The sequence below is a fragment of the Bos indicus genome, chromosome 18 (genome assembly GCF_029378745.1).
Source record: "Bos indicus isolate NIAB-ARS_2022 breed Sahiwal x Tharparkar chromosome 18, NIAB-ARS_B.indTharparkar_mat_pri_1.0, whole genome shotgun sequence".
NCBI lineage: Eukaryota > Metazoa > Chordata > Mammalia > Artiodactyla > Bovidae > Bos > Bos indicus.
Window position 1 is genome coordinate 15,228,388 of NC_091777.1, and position 14,718 is coordinate 15,243,105.

The window sequence follows — 14,718 nt, forward strand, 5'->3', positions numbered from 1 at the left end:
CACAGACACCGCGGTGAGCACCTGGGGGTTACCTCTGCCACGTGCAAGAAGCTCCTTTCTGGGCACCGAGGTATCAATTGCAGCAGAAACAGACGGGCATTTGTTATCAGGCTTACGGGGTCACCCTAGAAAGAAGATGGGCAGTGCCAAGGTCAGGGTGCCCACAGCTGTGAACTGTGCCAGGAGCATCACCCTGGTCTGTCTGGAGATGGGGCCTGGCCCTGCACCTGCCTGAGTTGGGAGCTCCCCATCATGGGCCACAGTCCAGACTGCACCGGTCTCCCCGGCCACAAAGAGGCCAACGAGCTTCAGGTACATGTTGAGAGCAACGTGCAGGAAGGCATCTTCTGTGAGGAGGGCATCCTCGTCAAAGTAGGGAAGGAGGCTGAAGGCAGACACAGGTGTCAGGTGACGACCTCACACGTCTGACTGGGGCTGGTGGCAGGCAGCAGGGGCGCAGCCTCTCCGTCTTGAAGGACCCCTGCTGTCTCTCCCCTGACCTCCAGGCCCTGAGGGTTACCTGTAGAAGGCGACCGGCAGCAGCCTGACCTGGTGGTCGGGGGCCAGGCCAAGGAGGGTGCGCCCCAGGGGGACATCTGCAAAACCAAGAGGCTTGTCAGCAGCGCGGGATCCTCCCATAGTGTCAGGGTCTCCAGGAGTTGTGTGCTTGCTGACCCAGAGGTGGCAACCTCACGCCACAGACTAGGGGGTAGGGGCTGGGTCTCTGAAATCCTCAGGGCTCCACTAAATTATTAAGTGAATCTGCATACTTAACCAAGAACATAAAGTTGCAAAAATGAGTTTTTAAAGTGAGCCCCAAGGAGGGCTCCTGCATAATCATTTGAAAGTTCCTTCTGAAGAGGACTGAGTCGGCTGCAGTCTGACCTGCTCCCGCCAGAGGGCTGGGGGCCAGCACAGACATGGCTGGCAGCCTCTGGATCTCTCACCCGCCTCCGTCAGCTGAAAGACCAGCAGCCAGGAAATCCTCCTCCTCTGCAGACACCCCAAGATGTCCGCACAGATGTCCAGAGCCCTCAGGGAACCAATGGCCTGTGACCCACAGAAAAACAGGAGAACTCAAAGGTGACAGTGGGCAAGGAGGGGGTGTCTACCTGGGGCCCTGCACAGACCCTCAAGGTACAGGGTCTGAAGGGAGACCCCACAGGGCAGGCCCATGGCCTGGGGTTTTCTCTCCTGAGAAAGTTTTTGCCCCAAAGGTACCACACCTCCCCTGCTCAAGAGACCCAACTTAGGAGGTCTGCGGGGAAATGGGGATCCATGGTTTCAAGCGCCCTGGGGGCAGGAGCTCACCACCCTGTCCAATGTGGGAGAGGGTCTGACTTACCTGTGGAGTCAGATATGAAGAGAGCAGGCCCATCAAGGAAAAGAAAAACAGGGAAACGAACAGCTACAAATGAAAACACATCCGCTTACAACATTAGACTACCTGTATTCTGTCCCTGAGAGTAACTATAAGTAAAAAACATTCCTCACTAATTGAGTGTTTATAGGCCTAGGTTAGAAATCTTTAGGAGAATCTTCGCAGGAATAAAATTTCCAATCGCTTTTAGAGAATTTAATGGGTTATAAACAATTACTGCTTGGCGCCCATCTCTGTGGGTCTGTCAGGGGACAGTGGTCTGGAAGATACGGAGCCACTAAAAGCCTTCCAACAAAAACAGCCTGAAAAGTCTAAGAACAGATGCTCCCTGGGACTCTGTTACTTGAAATTCTAATCACTCAAACCCCACACAGCTCAGCAGTTGTTGTCAGGCAGGTGTATACAGCCTGAGCTTCTGGGGAGCTCTGGGTTTTAGAGAATCGGGTTCAGCTGGGTGCACCATGGCAGCTCCCAGTGGGGACATCAGCCTGCCCTCCGAGCAGCCCTCCTCCATCCAGCCCTGGTCTCAGCGAGCAGCTGAATGGGGTATAGGTACCTTGATGAGTGCCAGCCAGCCCTAACTGCCCCCTCCTAGGGATTATGGGGAGGATAAACAGGTCAAATAAAAGCAGTTGAGAGTTAACCTGAAAGTAAGTCTTATCAAACCTGTACACCCAGGAAGGTTTGCTTCCAAATAAAGTCACAAGGACCCCAAACACTTATGTGTCCTTGAAAAGCACAATGTGTTAGATGAACCCTGAGAGAAAGTGACCCTCAAGGAAGAGGGTCTCATCCTTGCCTCCTCTCCTTGGCCATCCAGCTTCCCCAGCTCCTGCCGGAAGCTCTCCTTCCTGGCCCGTTGAATCGCAAAGTGCAGGGCAGCCGCGCAGAGCCAGGACGGGCCAGGTGCGGGGGACGGTGTGAGGGGGGACGACACGCTGCACAGACAAGAGGAGTGTATTACCACAGGAACCCCTGCTCCCAACCTGGCTCTGCACAGACTGGCCCTATGCCCTGGACACAGGAAGCGGTGCAGCTTGCAGGGGGTCTCAGCTTTGTCAGGAGGGTGTGGAACGCAGGGTCGCCTGGAGCCCTTGCCCCGACCCCCTTCCCCCGATTCCCCAGAATCTACACCAGCCTCCCACACAACCCCTGCCCCAATTGCACTGTGATGTTCAAGGTCCTTCAGCAGGTTAAAACGGACAAAAGTGAAAAACAATAAGTGCAGTGATTTAAGAAACTCCTGCTCTCTATATGATTAGAGTCAGTGGGCAGACTGGCTTTCCTTGTTTTCTGAGGTTTCCGGCATCCCTAATTCTTTGTGGGTGCCTGAGGGATGGAAATGGTCACAGAGGAAAATGTAAGGAGGCTGGAGAGGGCCAGCGATCCTCTCTGTGACCGTTAGGAGGGCACCCACTGGGAAGTAAGAGGAGATGGGTAGGTAAACACTGCACCTTGCAGGGACTGTCCAGAGGCCTCTCCAGCTCCCGAGATGCTGGGCAGGTCAACAAGAGCGTGCGCCCATACTCACCTCTCAGCGAAGAGGTGGGCCTCCTGCAGCTTCCGCAGCTCTGCAGGGAGCGGGCTCTGGGACCACCTCCTCCACCGGCAGTGCAGCTCGGGCTCCAGGCTCGACCACCACAGCTCATGGGAGAGAACGGGCACCGACAGTCATTCCCCACCACCAGGACTCTTTGGAGACCTCAGTGACCCTGACCATCTGGGCAGGACACGTCCACCTGCTGGCTGACACCCACCCCCCCGAGCCTGGCTCTGCTCATCTAGTGCTTCCTAACCACAAGGACAGTGTCTCATCTACGGCCCAACACAACTCATCCTCAGAGGACGCACGGTTGTCCAGGGAGCTCGGCATAGGACATGCTGCTCTGAAAGAATGGGGCTGTGTCCTCCCTCCTGACAAAACGAGAAGGGTTGAGAAAGCCCACAAGGGAGCCCCTCCTGAGGAACTTCGGAACGCCATGCAGAGGCCGGGCTGCAGGGGCCGAGCCGGCAGCTCCAGCCCAGAGCACACAGTGTGAACGACTCCTGTCGCTTGCTCTGGTACGGATGGACTCCTGTGACCCTGTCCTCCCACTCCAGTTCTCTCCCCACTGCTCCCGGCCATCTTCTCCTGACTTAACACCCACTGTGCCTGGGATCACACAGCCAGGAAGCCCTAGATGGACGTGCAGCCCCAGCCACACTGACCCTCATGGCACCTCACCAGGCCTGGGAGCTCCCGCAAGAAGATGGCAGGCCTACCAGAGCAGAGGTGAGCAGCAGGGGGCACTGGGTCTGGCAGGCGGTCAGGGCCAAGTCGGCTGCCAGGGATGGGTCTCTGCTTCGTGCACAGGTGTTGAGGAGCCCCTGGGGGAGGAGATGCCCACCACTGGGTTTGCACATGGACCCTGGGAACCATTGTATACACAAGGGCCAGGCCAGAGGTCTGAGCAGTGACACGGGAGGGGTGGAGGGAACTGGAATTACCCTGAAGAAGTGGGCGGTGATGTCGTGGGTGAGGGCACCATCATGGGAGAAGTTCCTCTGCAAGATAGTAGAGGCTGGTGAGGAAGGAAGGCGGTGGACGGGGGTGGGCGGCCATGTGCTGTCCCTCCTCCCCCAGCACCTGGCTGCTTTCACAGGCCGTTCTCAGAGCTTGAGGGGGAACAGCCTCCAGAACGAACTTGAACAGAAAATCTCACCTCATTTCTGTTGCTCCCCAGTTACCCTATAAGCTCCACACAGATGACCAGAACCTCAGATCAACCTCCAACCACATGGTGCAATTTTACAAAGCCTCCTGCGGTGGGCACAGCACCTCCCTGTCCCTGACTGTGCACAAGTAAGGGAGGGCACCCTTTGGAGCCTGAAGAGCCAGGTGTGGGCACTGTCTGGCTTTTGTGCCCAGAGGTGAAGCGGGCAGGTCGGTCAGCACTTCTGGGGCCCAAACTGCTAACCTGGGGAAGCTTCTGTGAAGGAGTCGTGTTCCAGAGAGGGCACTGGCCCCAGTCTCTGGCCTTGCCGCCAGTGTCCAACAGGGTGAAGGACTCCCTGTGGCTCCAAGTGCCACAGCCTATCCTCAGTGACCTGCTGCAGGTGGGACTTATACCGAGACCGCTGGCTCCATGTAACCACAGATGCACTCCTGAACTTTCCCCAGAACTAGTCTACGGTGCCCACATGGCCCCCAGCCCCGCACCTGACCTTGCTCGCTCCACACCTACCAACTCTGAGTTGACCAAGTGGAAGAAATCAGTGCAGCTGGGGGCGGCCGGCTGCTCCGCACGGGGGCTGCTGACCAGCATGGAGGGGGGCAGGCCAAGGAGGGTGCTGGGAGGACAGAGGTGTGGACAGTCACCCCCGAGAGCAATGCTTGGAGCAGTAGCCACCCTCCCAGCCTGTTGGGAACTGGCCCTAGTCTGCGGCCCATCCCTCCCTGGAGGGCCTGGGCTCCTGTGCTGCTGGGTCCACAGACACCACTGTGCTTCCCCAAAGCAGCCATGCAGTTTCATGATGACCCAGGGTGGGAGCAGTGTGCGAACCAACGAGCTCACTAGCCTGGGAAGGATGTCAACTCACAGCTCAGTTGTGATGAAGCTGCTGTGAGGACCCCTGAGCCCACATTCGATGTGAAGCCTTTGAACTGAAGGGATCCTGGGCCCAGACCCTGCTCTCCAGGGGACTCCCGGGGAGAGGCCAGCCCAGAGACCCGCAACTAGAGGGAAGAGAAGCCAAAGTGGGGAGAGACCCTGGGACACGACCGTGTTACCGTTTGCAGGTGAGCAGCTCCCGCTGTCTCTGGAGGCGGCTGGCCATGTCCCACCCGTGAGTCAGGGCCTGGAGGCGTCTGCGGAAAACTCCAAAGAGAAAGTGTCCGTGGGGAGCAGCGTGGCCGAGGGGCGCAGGGCCCTGCTCCAGGTCAGCAGCCATCTCCTGGAGACGGCAGCAGATGAAGAGCACCCGTCTCCTTATCATTCTGTCACACGCGACCTCTAACCCCACGACTCCTGCCGCGGCCGCCCTCCCAGGTACTTTCTTCCACTTCCCGTTACGATGGACGCAGAGGACACACGTCCCTTTTGTGTGGAGTGTTAGGATCTCCCTTTCATCCTCCACATTTTCTAAATTCAGGCACTTTTAAAGAGAGATAGCGGGAATTCCAGATCCCATAAGACAGAGCTGTGTCGGCACGTCCACAGTTACAGACTCCCAGTGTACAGCCGGCGAGAAGGACAGGCCTGGTCTGCCCTCTGACCCCAGAGCCCACTCTCAGGAGATCTGGGCAGCAGCATGCTGACAGAAAGGCACTTTTCACTGCAGGACGAGAACCTGAAGGGCTTCTGCACCCTTCTCAGTGTTCCTGCCTCAGTGACAAGTGACCCAGGAAACAGAAGGGACTGTATTCCAAACTCTCAATACTCAGCCAAGTGGAGGGTTATTTATATCAGTTCTCAAGAGTCTGACCTCCTAGCGCAGCACCCAGAGTTAAAGAGCAGAGAATGGGAGTAGCAACCAAGTTACTACTGAAGTCCATATTTTTACTTCCTGTTTTCAAATCTTAAATGTCCTAAAGCCTGGAGATGCTTCCTGTATTTCATCTTTCATTTTTGTGTTCCTTTGACGTTCATGGTGACATGAGTTCACAGAGCACATGGTCTCTGGTCTGAGTGACCATGTCTGTGACTCAGGCTTTCATTCTGCTTAGAACAGGCATCTGGACTCACTGGATACTCAATAAATATCATGATAGCACATGGCTTCGATGCAGTGGACACACTGAGTTTTGCATTTTCTAACTCACCTGCAATCTGGAAAAAATGTCCCGATTTCCTTTGCAGCCACTGAGAACCAAATCAGAATTCTCTGAGTGATGATGACTCCTCGAACTGAAATGAAAACACACTGAAAGCCTCCTTAGTGTCTCCTATCTATGCTGGGCTACCTCTTCTGCCTCCAGTATGGCCTGTAGTCACAGGGCCAGGGAGTACCCAGGGACCACAGCGCACGCACAGTGCCCCAGCAACAGCACAAAGCCAGCAACCAGCTCCAGTGACACATCAAAATGATTACACAACCAACTGGGATTTATCCTAAGAATGCAACGTTGGCTTAATATGCAAAAATCAATTAATGCAATAAACGTGAGTAAAATAGAAAACCAAAACCCACACAGATAAAACATTAAGTTCAACACCATCTCATGACTAAAAAAATAAACTAACTAGGAGTAAAAGGGACCTTCCTCAACCTGGCAAAGGGCATTTATGAAGAACCCACAGTTCACATTGTACTCAATGATGACAGACTGAAAACTGTTCTCCCAAGACCAGGACCAGGACAAAGTGTCTGTTCCTACTGCCTCCAGTGAGCATTGCACTGTAAAGTTCTAGACAGGACAACTCAGCAAATAAATCAGCACATAAAAGTCATTTGGATTGGAAAGGAAAAGGTTAAACCATCTCTATTCACAGATGACAAGACCTTATATATAGAAAAATCATAAAAAATTAACAATAAAAAGCCATCTGAGCAAATAAGCGAAATTAAAGCAATGATCCCATTTACAATGGTGCTAAAAAAAAAAAATACTGCAGAATAAATTTAATCAAGGAGATGCAAGACTTGCACACTGAAAACTATAAAACACTGTTGAAAAATATCAAAGATGACCTAAACAAATGGAAGGACCCAAACTGATATACAGATACAGTGCAGTCATTATCAGAATCCCAGCTCATTTTGTACAAATTGATAAGCTGATCCTAAAAATCCAGATGGAGCTGCAAGGGCTCCAGAACAATCTTGATAAAGAAGGACAAAGTTAGCGGACCCATGTCTTCCAATTTTACTTCCTTGTTTATTTTTTGGCTGCACCGTACAGTTTGTGGGACCGTAGTTACCCAAGGCAATGGCACCCCACTCCAGTACTCTTGCCTGGAAAATCCCACGGACGGAGGAGCCTGGTAGGCTGCAGTCCATGGGGTCACGAAGAGTCGGACACAACTGAGCGACTTCACTTTCACGCACTGGAGAAGGAAATGGCAACCCACTCCAGTGTTCTTGCCTGGAGAATCCCAGCGATGGGGGAGCCTGGTGGGCTGCCGTCTATGGGGTCGCACAGAGTCAGACATGACTGAAGCGACTTAGCAGCAGCAGCAGTTACCCAAGGATTGAACCCAGGCCCTTAGCAGTAAAAGCGTGGAGTCCTAACCACTGGACTGCCAGAGAATTCCCACATTTTCCAGTTTTAAAACTTATTACAAAGCTATAGTAATCAAAATAGTGTGGTCCTGGCATAAGGATAGATGTAAAGATAAGCAGAACAGAGTTGAGAGTCCAGAAGTAAACTCTCACACATATGGTGAGTGGACTTTTGACAAGAGTAACAAGACCATTCAATGGGGAAAGAACAGTCTTTTCAGCAAAAAGGGCAATTGGACATTCACATCCAAAAGAATGGGGCTGGATCTCTACCTCACATCTTACAAAAAATTTACTCAACAGACTTCCCTGGTGGTTCAGTGGTTAAGAATCTGCCTTGCGGGGATGTGGGTTCCATGCCTAGTCAAGAAACTAAGATCCCACATGCCGAGGCACAACTGAGCCTGTGGGCTGTAACTGGAAAGTCTGTGTGCCTCAACTACGACCTGATGCAGTCAAATAAATAAATTTAGGGGAAAAAAAAGTAACTCAAAATGGATCAAAGGCCCAAAAGCTAAAACTAAAAACAGATGAATATGGCTTCTTCAAAATGTAAAACTTATATGAATCAAAGTACTCTATTAAGGGAGTGAACCAATGACTTTAAGGGATGGGAGAAAGCATCTGTGATTCACGTGTCTCAGGGGACCTGGCATCTGGACTATATAAAGAACCCTTAAGACTCAACAAACAAATAGCCCAATTGTAAATGGGCAAAGGATCTGATCAGACATCTGTCCAAAAAAGATAAATAAATGGTCAACACTGTGAGCCATCAGGGAAAAGTAAATCAAAACCATAACAAGATAACACCACATATCACCTGGACACAGCATATGTCCCCAACCAGGAGGACGATGAGACTGAACAGGCCGTGTCAGACGCCCACAGCCTGCACGGCCCAGACGGGACTGGGAAGGCCTGCCTCTCGTGGCAGCCAGTCCACACTGGTACTTCCTGCACTGTGGGTGGTGACACTGGCACCCACCACCTACTAGACCTTTTATTCTCCTCACGTTTGCTGACCAGGTGATGCACAGAGAAAAAGATGATACCAAAAGCTTGCCTTCACTGCGAAGATTCAAACTTGTTATCAGATATGTCCAAATGTGTGGACCGAGAGAAATAAAAACATTCTTAGAGCTACCAAAATCAAAACACACATGCCTCTGGGCACCAACGTTCCTAACCTTTGGCAGAAGTCCATGAGCACGTCGACCAGGGTGGTGCAAGCAGCTTCCAGGTCTCCATCGCAGCCACCGGTGGCAGAGGGCATGGGGAGGAAGTGCTGGTGGATGGCCCACTGCTGGAAGTCCTGCCTACAATGCAAATGCCAGTGTCTGTGCCTAGGGAGGCCGCCTCAGCTGGAGGGGTTGGGGACTGCAGGTGCACGGCTGTTGAGCTGGGGGCAGAGGGGGCGTCTGTACTGGCTGGTCCAGCAGCAGAGCATCCAGATGTGGACCAGGCTCCACAGTGCTAAGACCACAGCACTGGCAGCCACCAGTGCTGCAGTCTGCCCCCACAGGGAGACCAGAACCCGAGCAGGGCCTCGGCCACGACCACAAGAGGAAGGGGGCACTGCAGTGAGGAGTAAGAAAGGAGGCCCCAACCTGACTCCTCACCGACAGCACAGTGGCCTGAGGGAGAGCTAAGAAGGCGTACTCTGGAGCTGCACGCCAGGACGCTGGAGAGGAGGGAGGCCCCGGGCCCATGAGCATAGGAAGGAAGTGCTCAGGAAGCAAGCCGGGCACAAAGCTGATAGGTGGGAGCGCCCCACCAGCCCCTCCACCCCCACCCTCCGAGCTGCAGAGGCATTGTCGTCACTCCCACTCCTGTTTGCCGTCATCCCTAAGCCTACTTGTTCCACCAGAATCTGACACCACGTCACAGCATCTCCATGTGCGGGAACGTCTCTGACCACACCACAGATGGCGGCCTGAGGACAGCCACCCCTGCTGCGAAGCCCCTCAGCACACACCTGAGCCCCAAACAGCATACCTTATGGCTCAGCCATCTCGTTCACCCGCCCCGAGACCCACAGGGGCCCTGGGACCCACAGGGCTCAGACCCCAATTTGCTCACTCCTGTTGCCACGCCTTGAAGCCAGCAATTGGTGAAGCCATGCCCACCCTCCCCCTCCTTGGCTGACACCAGCTGAGATCTTTGTGGCTTCCTGACCATGGCCCTCTGGGGTTCAGACTCTTTGTTCCTCACCCGGCAGCACCTGCTCCCACAGCCCTGCTGTATCTCCCTGCCTGCCTCCGGGCTGCAGTCCCTCAGTAGGAGTGCCCACTCAGGGCCAATGGGGCAGAAGCGCAGGCGGGGAGCCCCGTCTGTTTTGTTCACGCTACATCCCTAGCTCCCAGAACATTCTAGAAGTATCTGCCAAACCACAGGAGCTCAGGAAGTATTCCTTGAATAATAGAATGAATAAAATTATATTCACAGACTATACTATAACAGACTGTATGTTAAGCTGAACATTAAATTGAGGATATCAAAAAATAAATAAATAAATAAATAAATAAATTGAGGATATCATGACACAAAACAGTGTAACGTTTTAAAGGGCAGATCCTTTAAGCACTTACCTTTCTGTATCTGAAAGAGAATCAACTTCAGGCTGAATTTCTATTTCCAGTTGTAACCAGTCTCTATAAGTCAACTGAGAGAAAAAGCTCAAGTGACCACCATGCCAAGGACGGTGCACAGGAGCCACAGGGCGGGCTGTGAATGTGGCTCTCATGGCAGCTGGAGGTCTCCTGTGTCTCGGACCCTCTCGCCACTTCCCAGTGTTAGACAGGGAGCTTGGCATGAAGCCCCAAGAACCAGTCATTTAACCCTGAAAGTGAAGCTAACTGAAACTTTTCAAACTGGTCTTCAACTGCATCCTCCACATTGCTGCCTGGCTCTGGACAGATCGTGGCATCTGCATAACTCGTTTCAGCTCACCGAATTGGGCATATAACATGAAGCTTCCAGCAGTTGCACAGCACTCGCCCTGTCTTTAAATTCTGGGGCAGCTCACACGTCCACAGAGACCAACCTCAAAACCTCACACTGCGTGTAGCAGGTGTCCCAGGAAGGGGACTGCAGGACATACCTGGAGCCCCTCCTGCTTGAGCAGTTCCTTCAGGGCTCTTTGCTTCCACAGGCAGAGCGCGGCTCTCCGCCAGTCCACGGAGGGCAGGCACAGGGGCCTCCAGGGTAGGCTGGCCGGGTCCTCCTGAGACGGGGGGTCTCGAGCTTCTGGGAACCATCTGAACATGAGGAACTGGAACTGAAAAAAGCCAGTGGCGTGTGTGCTGTGAGGCTGGCCATGCTCGGCTGGCAGTGGGGAGCCCCTGCTCTTCAGATGGCACTTCAGGGGGCAGCAGCTCTGACTGCACATGTGAGGCCACTGTGTCCTGCAGCCATGCTCAGCCGTCCCCTGAGGCTTGCTGGCACTGGGGTCTGTGTGAGATGCTCCCAGGTGATGGACAAGCCACCTGTCTTTCCTTAGGAGACAGAAACCCCTGCCCTGTGCTGCCGGAGTCACAGGCAGCACAAGAGGACCATGGCAGCTTGGGACCTGAGGTGGGCTTCCTCTTCTGGGAAGCCACTCCCCCTGACCTGCCCCAATCCCACACTGTGAAACTGTGGTACCAGCCCCCAGGCTGCTCCTGACAAGGCAGCTCCCAGCAGGGCCCAGGAGTCGAACACCGAGCCTGGAACTGAGAAGCAGGCTCACTGCCCAGGGGACAGGCTCCCTGGAACTCTGCACGTGCCGCAACCCCGGCTCCCGCTGGAACAGACAGCCCTGCCACCCTTGACACAGAATCCCAACACGCAGTCTCCAGGGCTATCTTTAGAGGAAGTATAGGGTGCCTCTTTACCTGGGAAGACGCTACTTATGACTACTGAGCCAATTTTATAAACGGGAGGGACATCTGTGGTTCACCTTACACCCCCTTCTCTTAACTCAGCCAGTGAGAAAAGGCAGAAGGCGGTGGCTCCCAGGAGAGAGCCCGCCACAGACCAAGGCGGTGCTGAGCACGAGATGGAGGCCACACAGCCTCGGGCCAGAGACCCGTAGAAAACAGGAACTCGGCCGAGAAAGGAACCCAGAAGACTCACCTTTTTTATAAGGCCAGGAGACAGACAGCTGTGCAGAAGCTCATGTGACTGGGAAAACTTACACAAGGAATAAGAAATTGCTGCTGTAGAAAATCTGAAAATAGAAAACGGAAATTATAACACAGAAACAGGATCCACACAAAATACAGGGTGGAAGTCAGCATGAGTCACATGAAGTGAACCAAGGGCATCCAGCACCCCCACCCCACCCCCTAGTAATGCATCTTGGAAAATGTAAACACGCAAGCACTCCACGTAAGGGCTTGCTTCCCCAGCATGTTGGGGAGGGCGTGCTCCGTGAGGTTCATGAGCATGACCACACATTGTTTGCCGTTCCTGCCTATAAGGACCTCCAAGCCAGGGAGAAGTGGGTCCAGTTGCAGCCTCAGCTCTGCCCACCATGGTGGCTCAGACGAGTCGGGCAGAGGCTAGAGGCCAGCAGGGAGTCTGGGTAGTGAGGACAGGGCCTGATTCCCGGGGGCCTCATTAGTGAGAGCTGCTCCTGTGCTTGGCTCTCCCTGTCTGCTGACGTCAGCTAAGTCCGCAAGCCAAGACCCTGCCCCTGCCAACATCCCTCCCACCAGAGTCTGGCTTCTGTCCTGACTTCAGTCTGTTCACGTCAGCAGCTGCAGAAAGCCCCAGGTCTCTGCCATGGGGTGGCCACTCTCACCCCAGCCATCTCTCACACCTGCCAAGCCTGGTGCTGGGCTCCCTGCAATGGCTGGGTCCTGGGAGAGGTTCTGGCACTTTGTGTGCAGTGACGGGACAGCCATGCGTGCAGAAGAGTCCTCCAGAGAAAGCTGCTCGCCACAGGGAGACCCCAGAACTGAACCTGAGGGACAGGTCCACCCAGCTGCTGGCCACCCAGCCTAGAGAAGGACACCTGCAGCCCAGAGCCAGTGTCTCCAAAGGCAGGGAGCAAGGCAGGATGACTTCACTGTCCTAACCAGAGATACCAGCATGCGCCCAGATACATCCAGACAAGGTTCCTTTCGGGAGGTGTGGACCAGCACAGTATGGAACACGTGTTGTCCGTGCTGTGCTGTCTGAGGAACACACGTTACTACTGACAAGGTGTACTCACTTCAGACACAGGGCCGAGGCCTGCTGGGCCGTGCAGGGCAGGAGGCTGTCAATGAACTCAGGGATGGGCAGGCCCCTGGCAGGGGCTGGAGGACCCACGTGCACCTTGGGGAGCTCAGACCTGGACTCACCCAGGTGAACAGCCAGCGCAGCCAAGCCCAGCACGTGTGAGGCACTCAGGCTTGGGCCCTAAGAGAGAAAAGGTGTTCGGTGCTGGGGGGCCGGGTGGGGGACCCACTCCCAGCTGGAGGGAATGGCAGCCCTACCTGGTGATGGAGCAGCTGGCAGAGCCTGGTGAGCACGGCTGGCAGGAACCTGTGTCCACACAGGGCCCTCACGAAGTGGGTGGCCCAGGGGCCCTGCCTATGGGGACAGCCATAGAGAACAGGGCAGTGGCAGTTCCAGCCCTCCCAGCCCTTCCAGAGCCCATGGATGAGCAGGCAGGCACCACAGACCCAGAAAGAGCCAAGTCACTCCCCAGACAGCAGGCTCACCTGCTGCGAGGCTGCCTTGCCCACGTGCCTGTAGTACATCAGCCCCCAGCCCTCCCCGCCCTCCCCCAGTGCAGCAGGACATCGGGGGTGGCCCAGGGCCCAGAGCTGGACCAAGACCGATGGCCTCTCATCAGGAGCACCAGGCCACCCTCGGGGCAGCTCCAACCACCTGCTGGGACCACCCAGCCTCTACCTGTCCGGTGGGGCGACACTGGAGGCTGCCATGAGGTTCTGACAAAAAGACGTCAGCAGGAGGTCCACCACCTGAGAGGAAAGGTCTTGTCAGAGCATTTACACCCCGGAGACATAGGATCAGGGCTAAGCTCACGAGACTACGAAACAGGCTGCTGCCCAGAGAGAAGGCTGCCATTCCCAGGTCATAGGAACCCCCAGACCCTAGGAAGGTCCCCCGGGGTCATGATGGGATGTGTCAGTGGAGAACAGGGTCGGTAGACCTGCCCACACCTTTGTCCCAAATGCAGAGTCTGCATGCAGACAATACCAAACCCTCAACTCACTCACACATGGTCTCCCACACTCACCCTCTGCTCCAGCGGCTGCAGCTTGGGGGCCTGGACGCTGAGCTGCACCGGGGCCGCCTCGTCACTGCTGACATCCTCGCTGAGGCCCAGGACAGAGTGGAGCCTCTCGGAGACCATGGCCACCTGAGCTGATAGCTCTACGAGGGAGGGACTGCCATGAGCAGGGGCGTCCCTGCCCCCACTGTGTCTACACCACCCTCAACTTGCATCGCCTGCCACCTCTGTAGGCGCTGACACCTGCTGCAGCCCCTTGGCCCAGCCTTGGTGTCCCCCAGGACCACAGGCTGCAGGGGCAGTGTTAGGAATGGCCATGCTGGCCACAAGGGGATGTCCTGGGCCCGCAGGGTGACCACAGCTGCGGTAGAGCTAACCACACAGGGCTGGGACTGTGAAAACCATGTGTCACTTCTGACCCTCAATTTTAACTCCTCACAGGCTTTCATGTTCTCTGCAGGTCAGATGTGAACGTACATACATTATATGCGTTCACAACATACCTAATTTTTTTGATATCTCTAGGCTACATGGTTTATCTGCAAGTTTTTTCAAATTGTCATTTACCTCTGAAAAATTAAGTATATTTACTGAAAATAATCTGCATATACTGAATGGACCTGTGCAGTTAAAAACATGGCTTATTTATATTAGTTTCTGCATTTAGCATAACAAAGTCTAAAACTACTGGAACTGAGCACTTTATTTTGTGGCCACTGCGTGCTCTGAACTGCACAGACTGGTTCTCCAGGTCCCCCAGAGGAGACAGCCCAGGAGCAGAGACCCAGTGCTGAGGGCTGGAGGTGCCGGGCAGTGGAGGTCAGAAAGAAAGCCATACCCAGCCCAGCACACGGCTTTCTCCTCTACATCACCTATCCCACCAGTGCCAAGGAGAGAAAGTTCACCT

At 54.5% G+C, this 14,718-nt stretch overlaps 1 protein-coding gene across 7 annotated transcripts in view; it reads right to left on the reverse strand.

Moving 5' to 3' along the window:
* The window catches only part of FANCA (FA complementation group A), a 39,357-nt gene that overhangs the window by 1,994 nt on the left and 22,645 nt on the right, over window positions 1–14,718 (reverse strand). For 3 of the 7 annotated variants that reach the window (XM_070770475.1, XM_070770471.1, XM_070770469.1), the window contains 20 exons: window positions 13,818–13,954; window positions 13,469–13,539; window positions 13,048–13,144; window positions 12,783–12,970; window positions 11,699–11,792; window positions 10,686–10,862; window positions 10,174–10,247; window positions 8,773–8,901; window positions 6,183–6,267; window positions 5,151–5,314; window positions 4,606–4,711; window positions 3,869–3,925; window positions 3,644–3,748; window positions 2,913–3,025; window positions 2,181–2,319; window positions 1,346–1,408; window positions 948–1,050; window positions 521–596; window positions 232–385; window positions 33–125 (listed from right to left, as the gene is read on the reverse strand). In XM_070770475.1, coding sequence (XP_070626576.1) covers window positions 33–125; window positions 232–385; window positions 521–596; window positions 948–1,050; window positions 1,346–1,408; window positions 2,181–2,319; window positions 2,913–3,025; window positions 3,644–3,748; window positions 3,869–3,925; window positions 4,606–4,711; window positions 5,151–5,314; window positions 6,183–6,267; window positions 8,773–8,901; window positions 10,174–10,247; window positions 10,686–10,862; window positions 11,699–11,792; window positions 12,783–12,970; window positions 13,048–13,144; window positions 13,469–13,539; window positions 13,818–13,954 — 2,225 coding nt within the window. Of the gene's footprint in view, window positions 1–32; window positions 126–231; window positions 597–947; window positions 1,051–1,345; window positions 1,409–2,180; window positions 2,320–2,912; window positions 3,026–3,643; window positions 3,749–3,868; window positions 3,926–4,605; window positions 4,712–5,150; window positions 5,315–6,182; window positions 6,268–8,772; window positions 8,902–10,173; window positions 10,248–10,685; window positions 10,863–11,698; window positions 11,793–12,782; window positions 12,971–13,047; window positions 13,145–13,468; window positions 13,540–13,817; window positions 13,955–14,718 lie in introns of those variants that run through there. The other 4 variants (XR_011561449.1, XM_070770472.1, XM_070770473.1 and 1 more) reach the window with 4 other exon arrangements.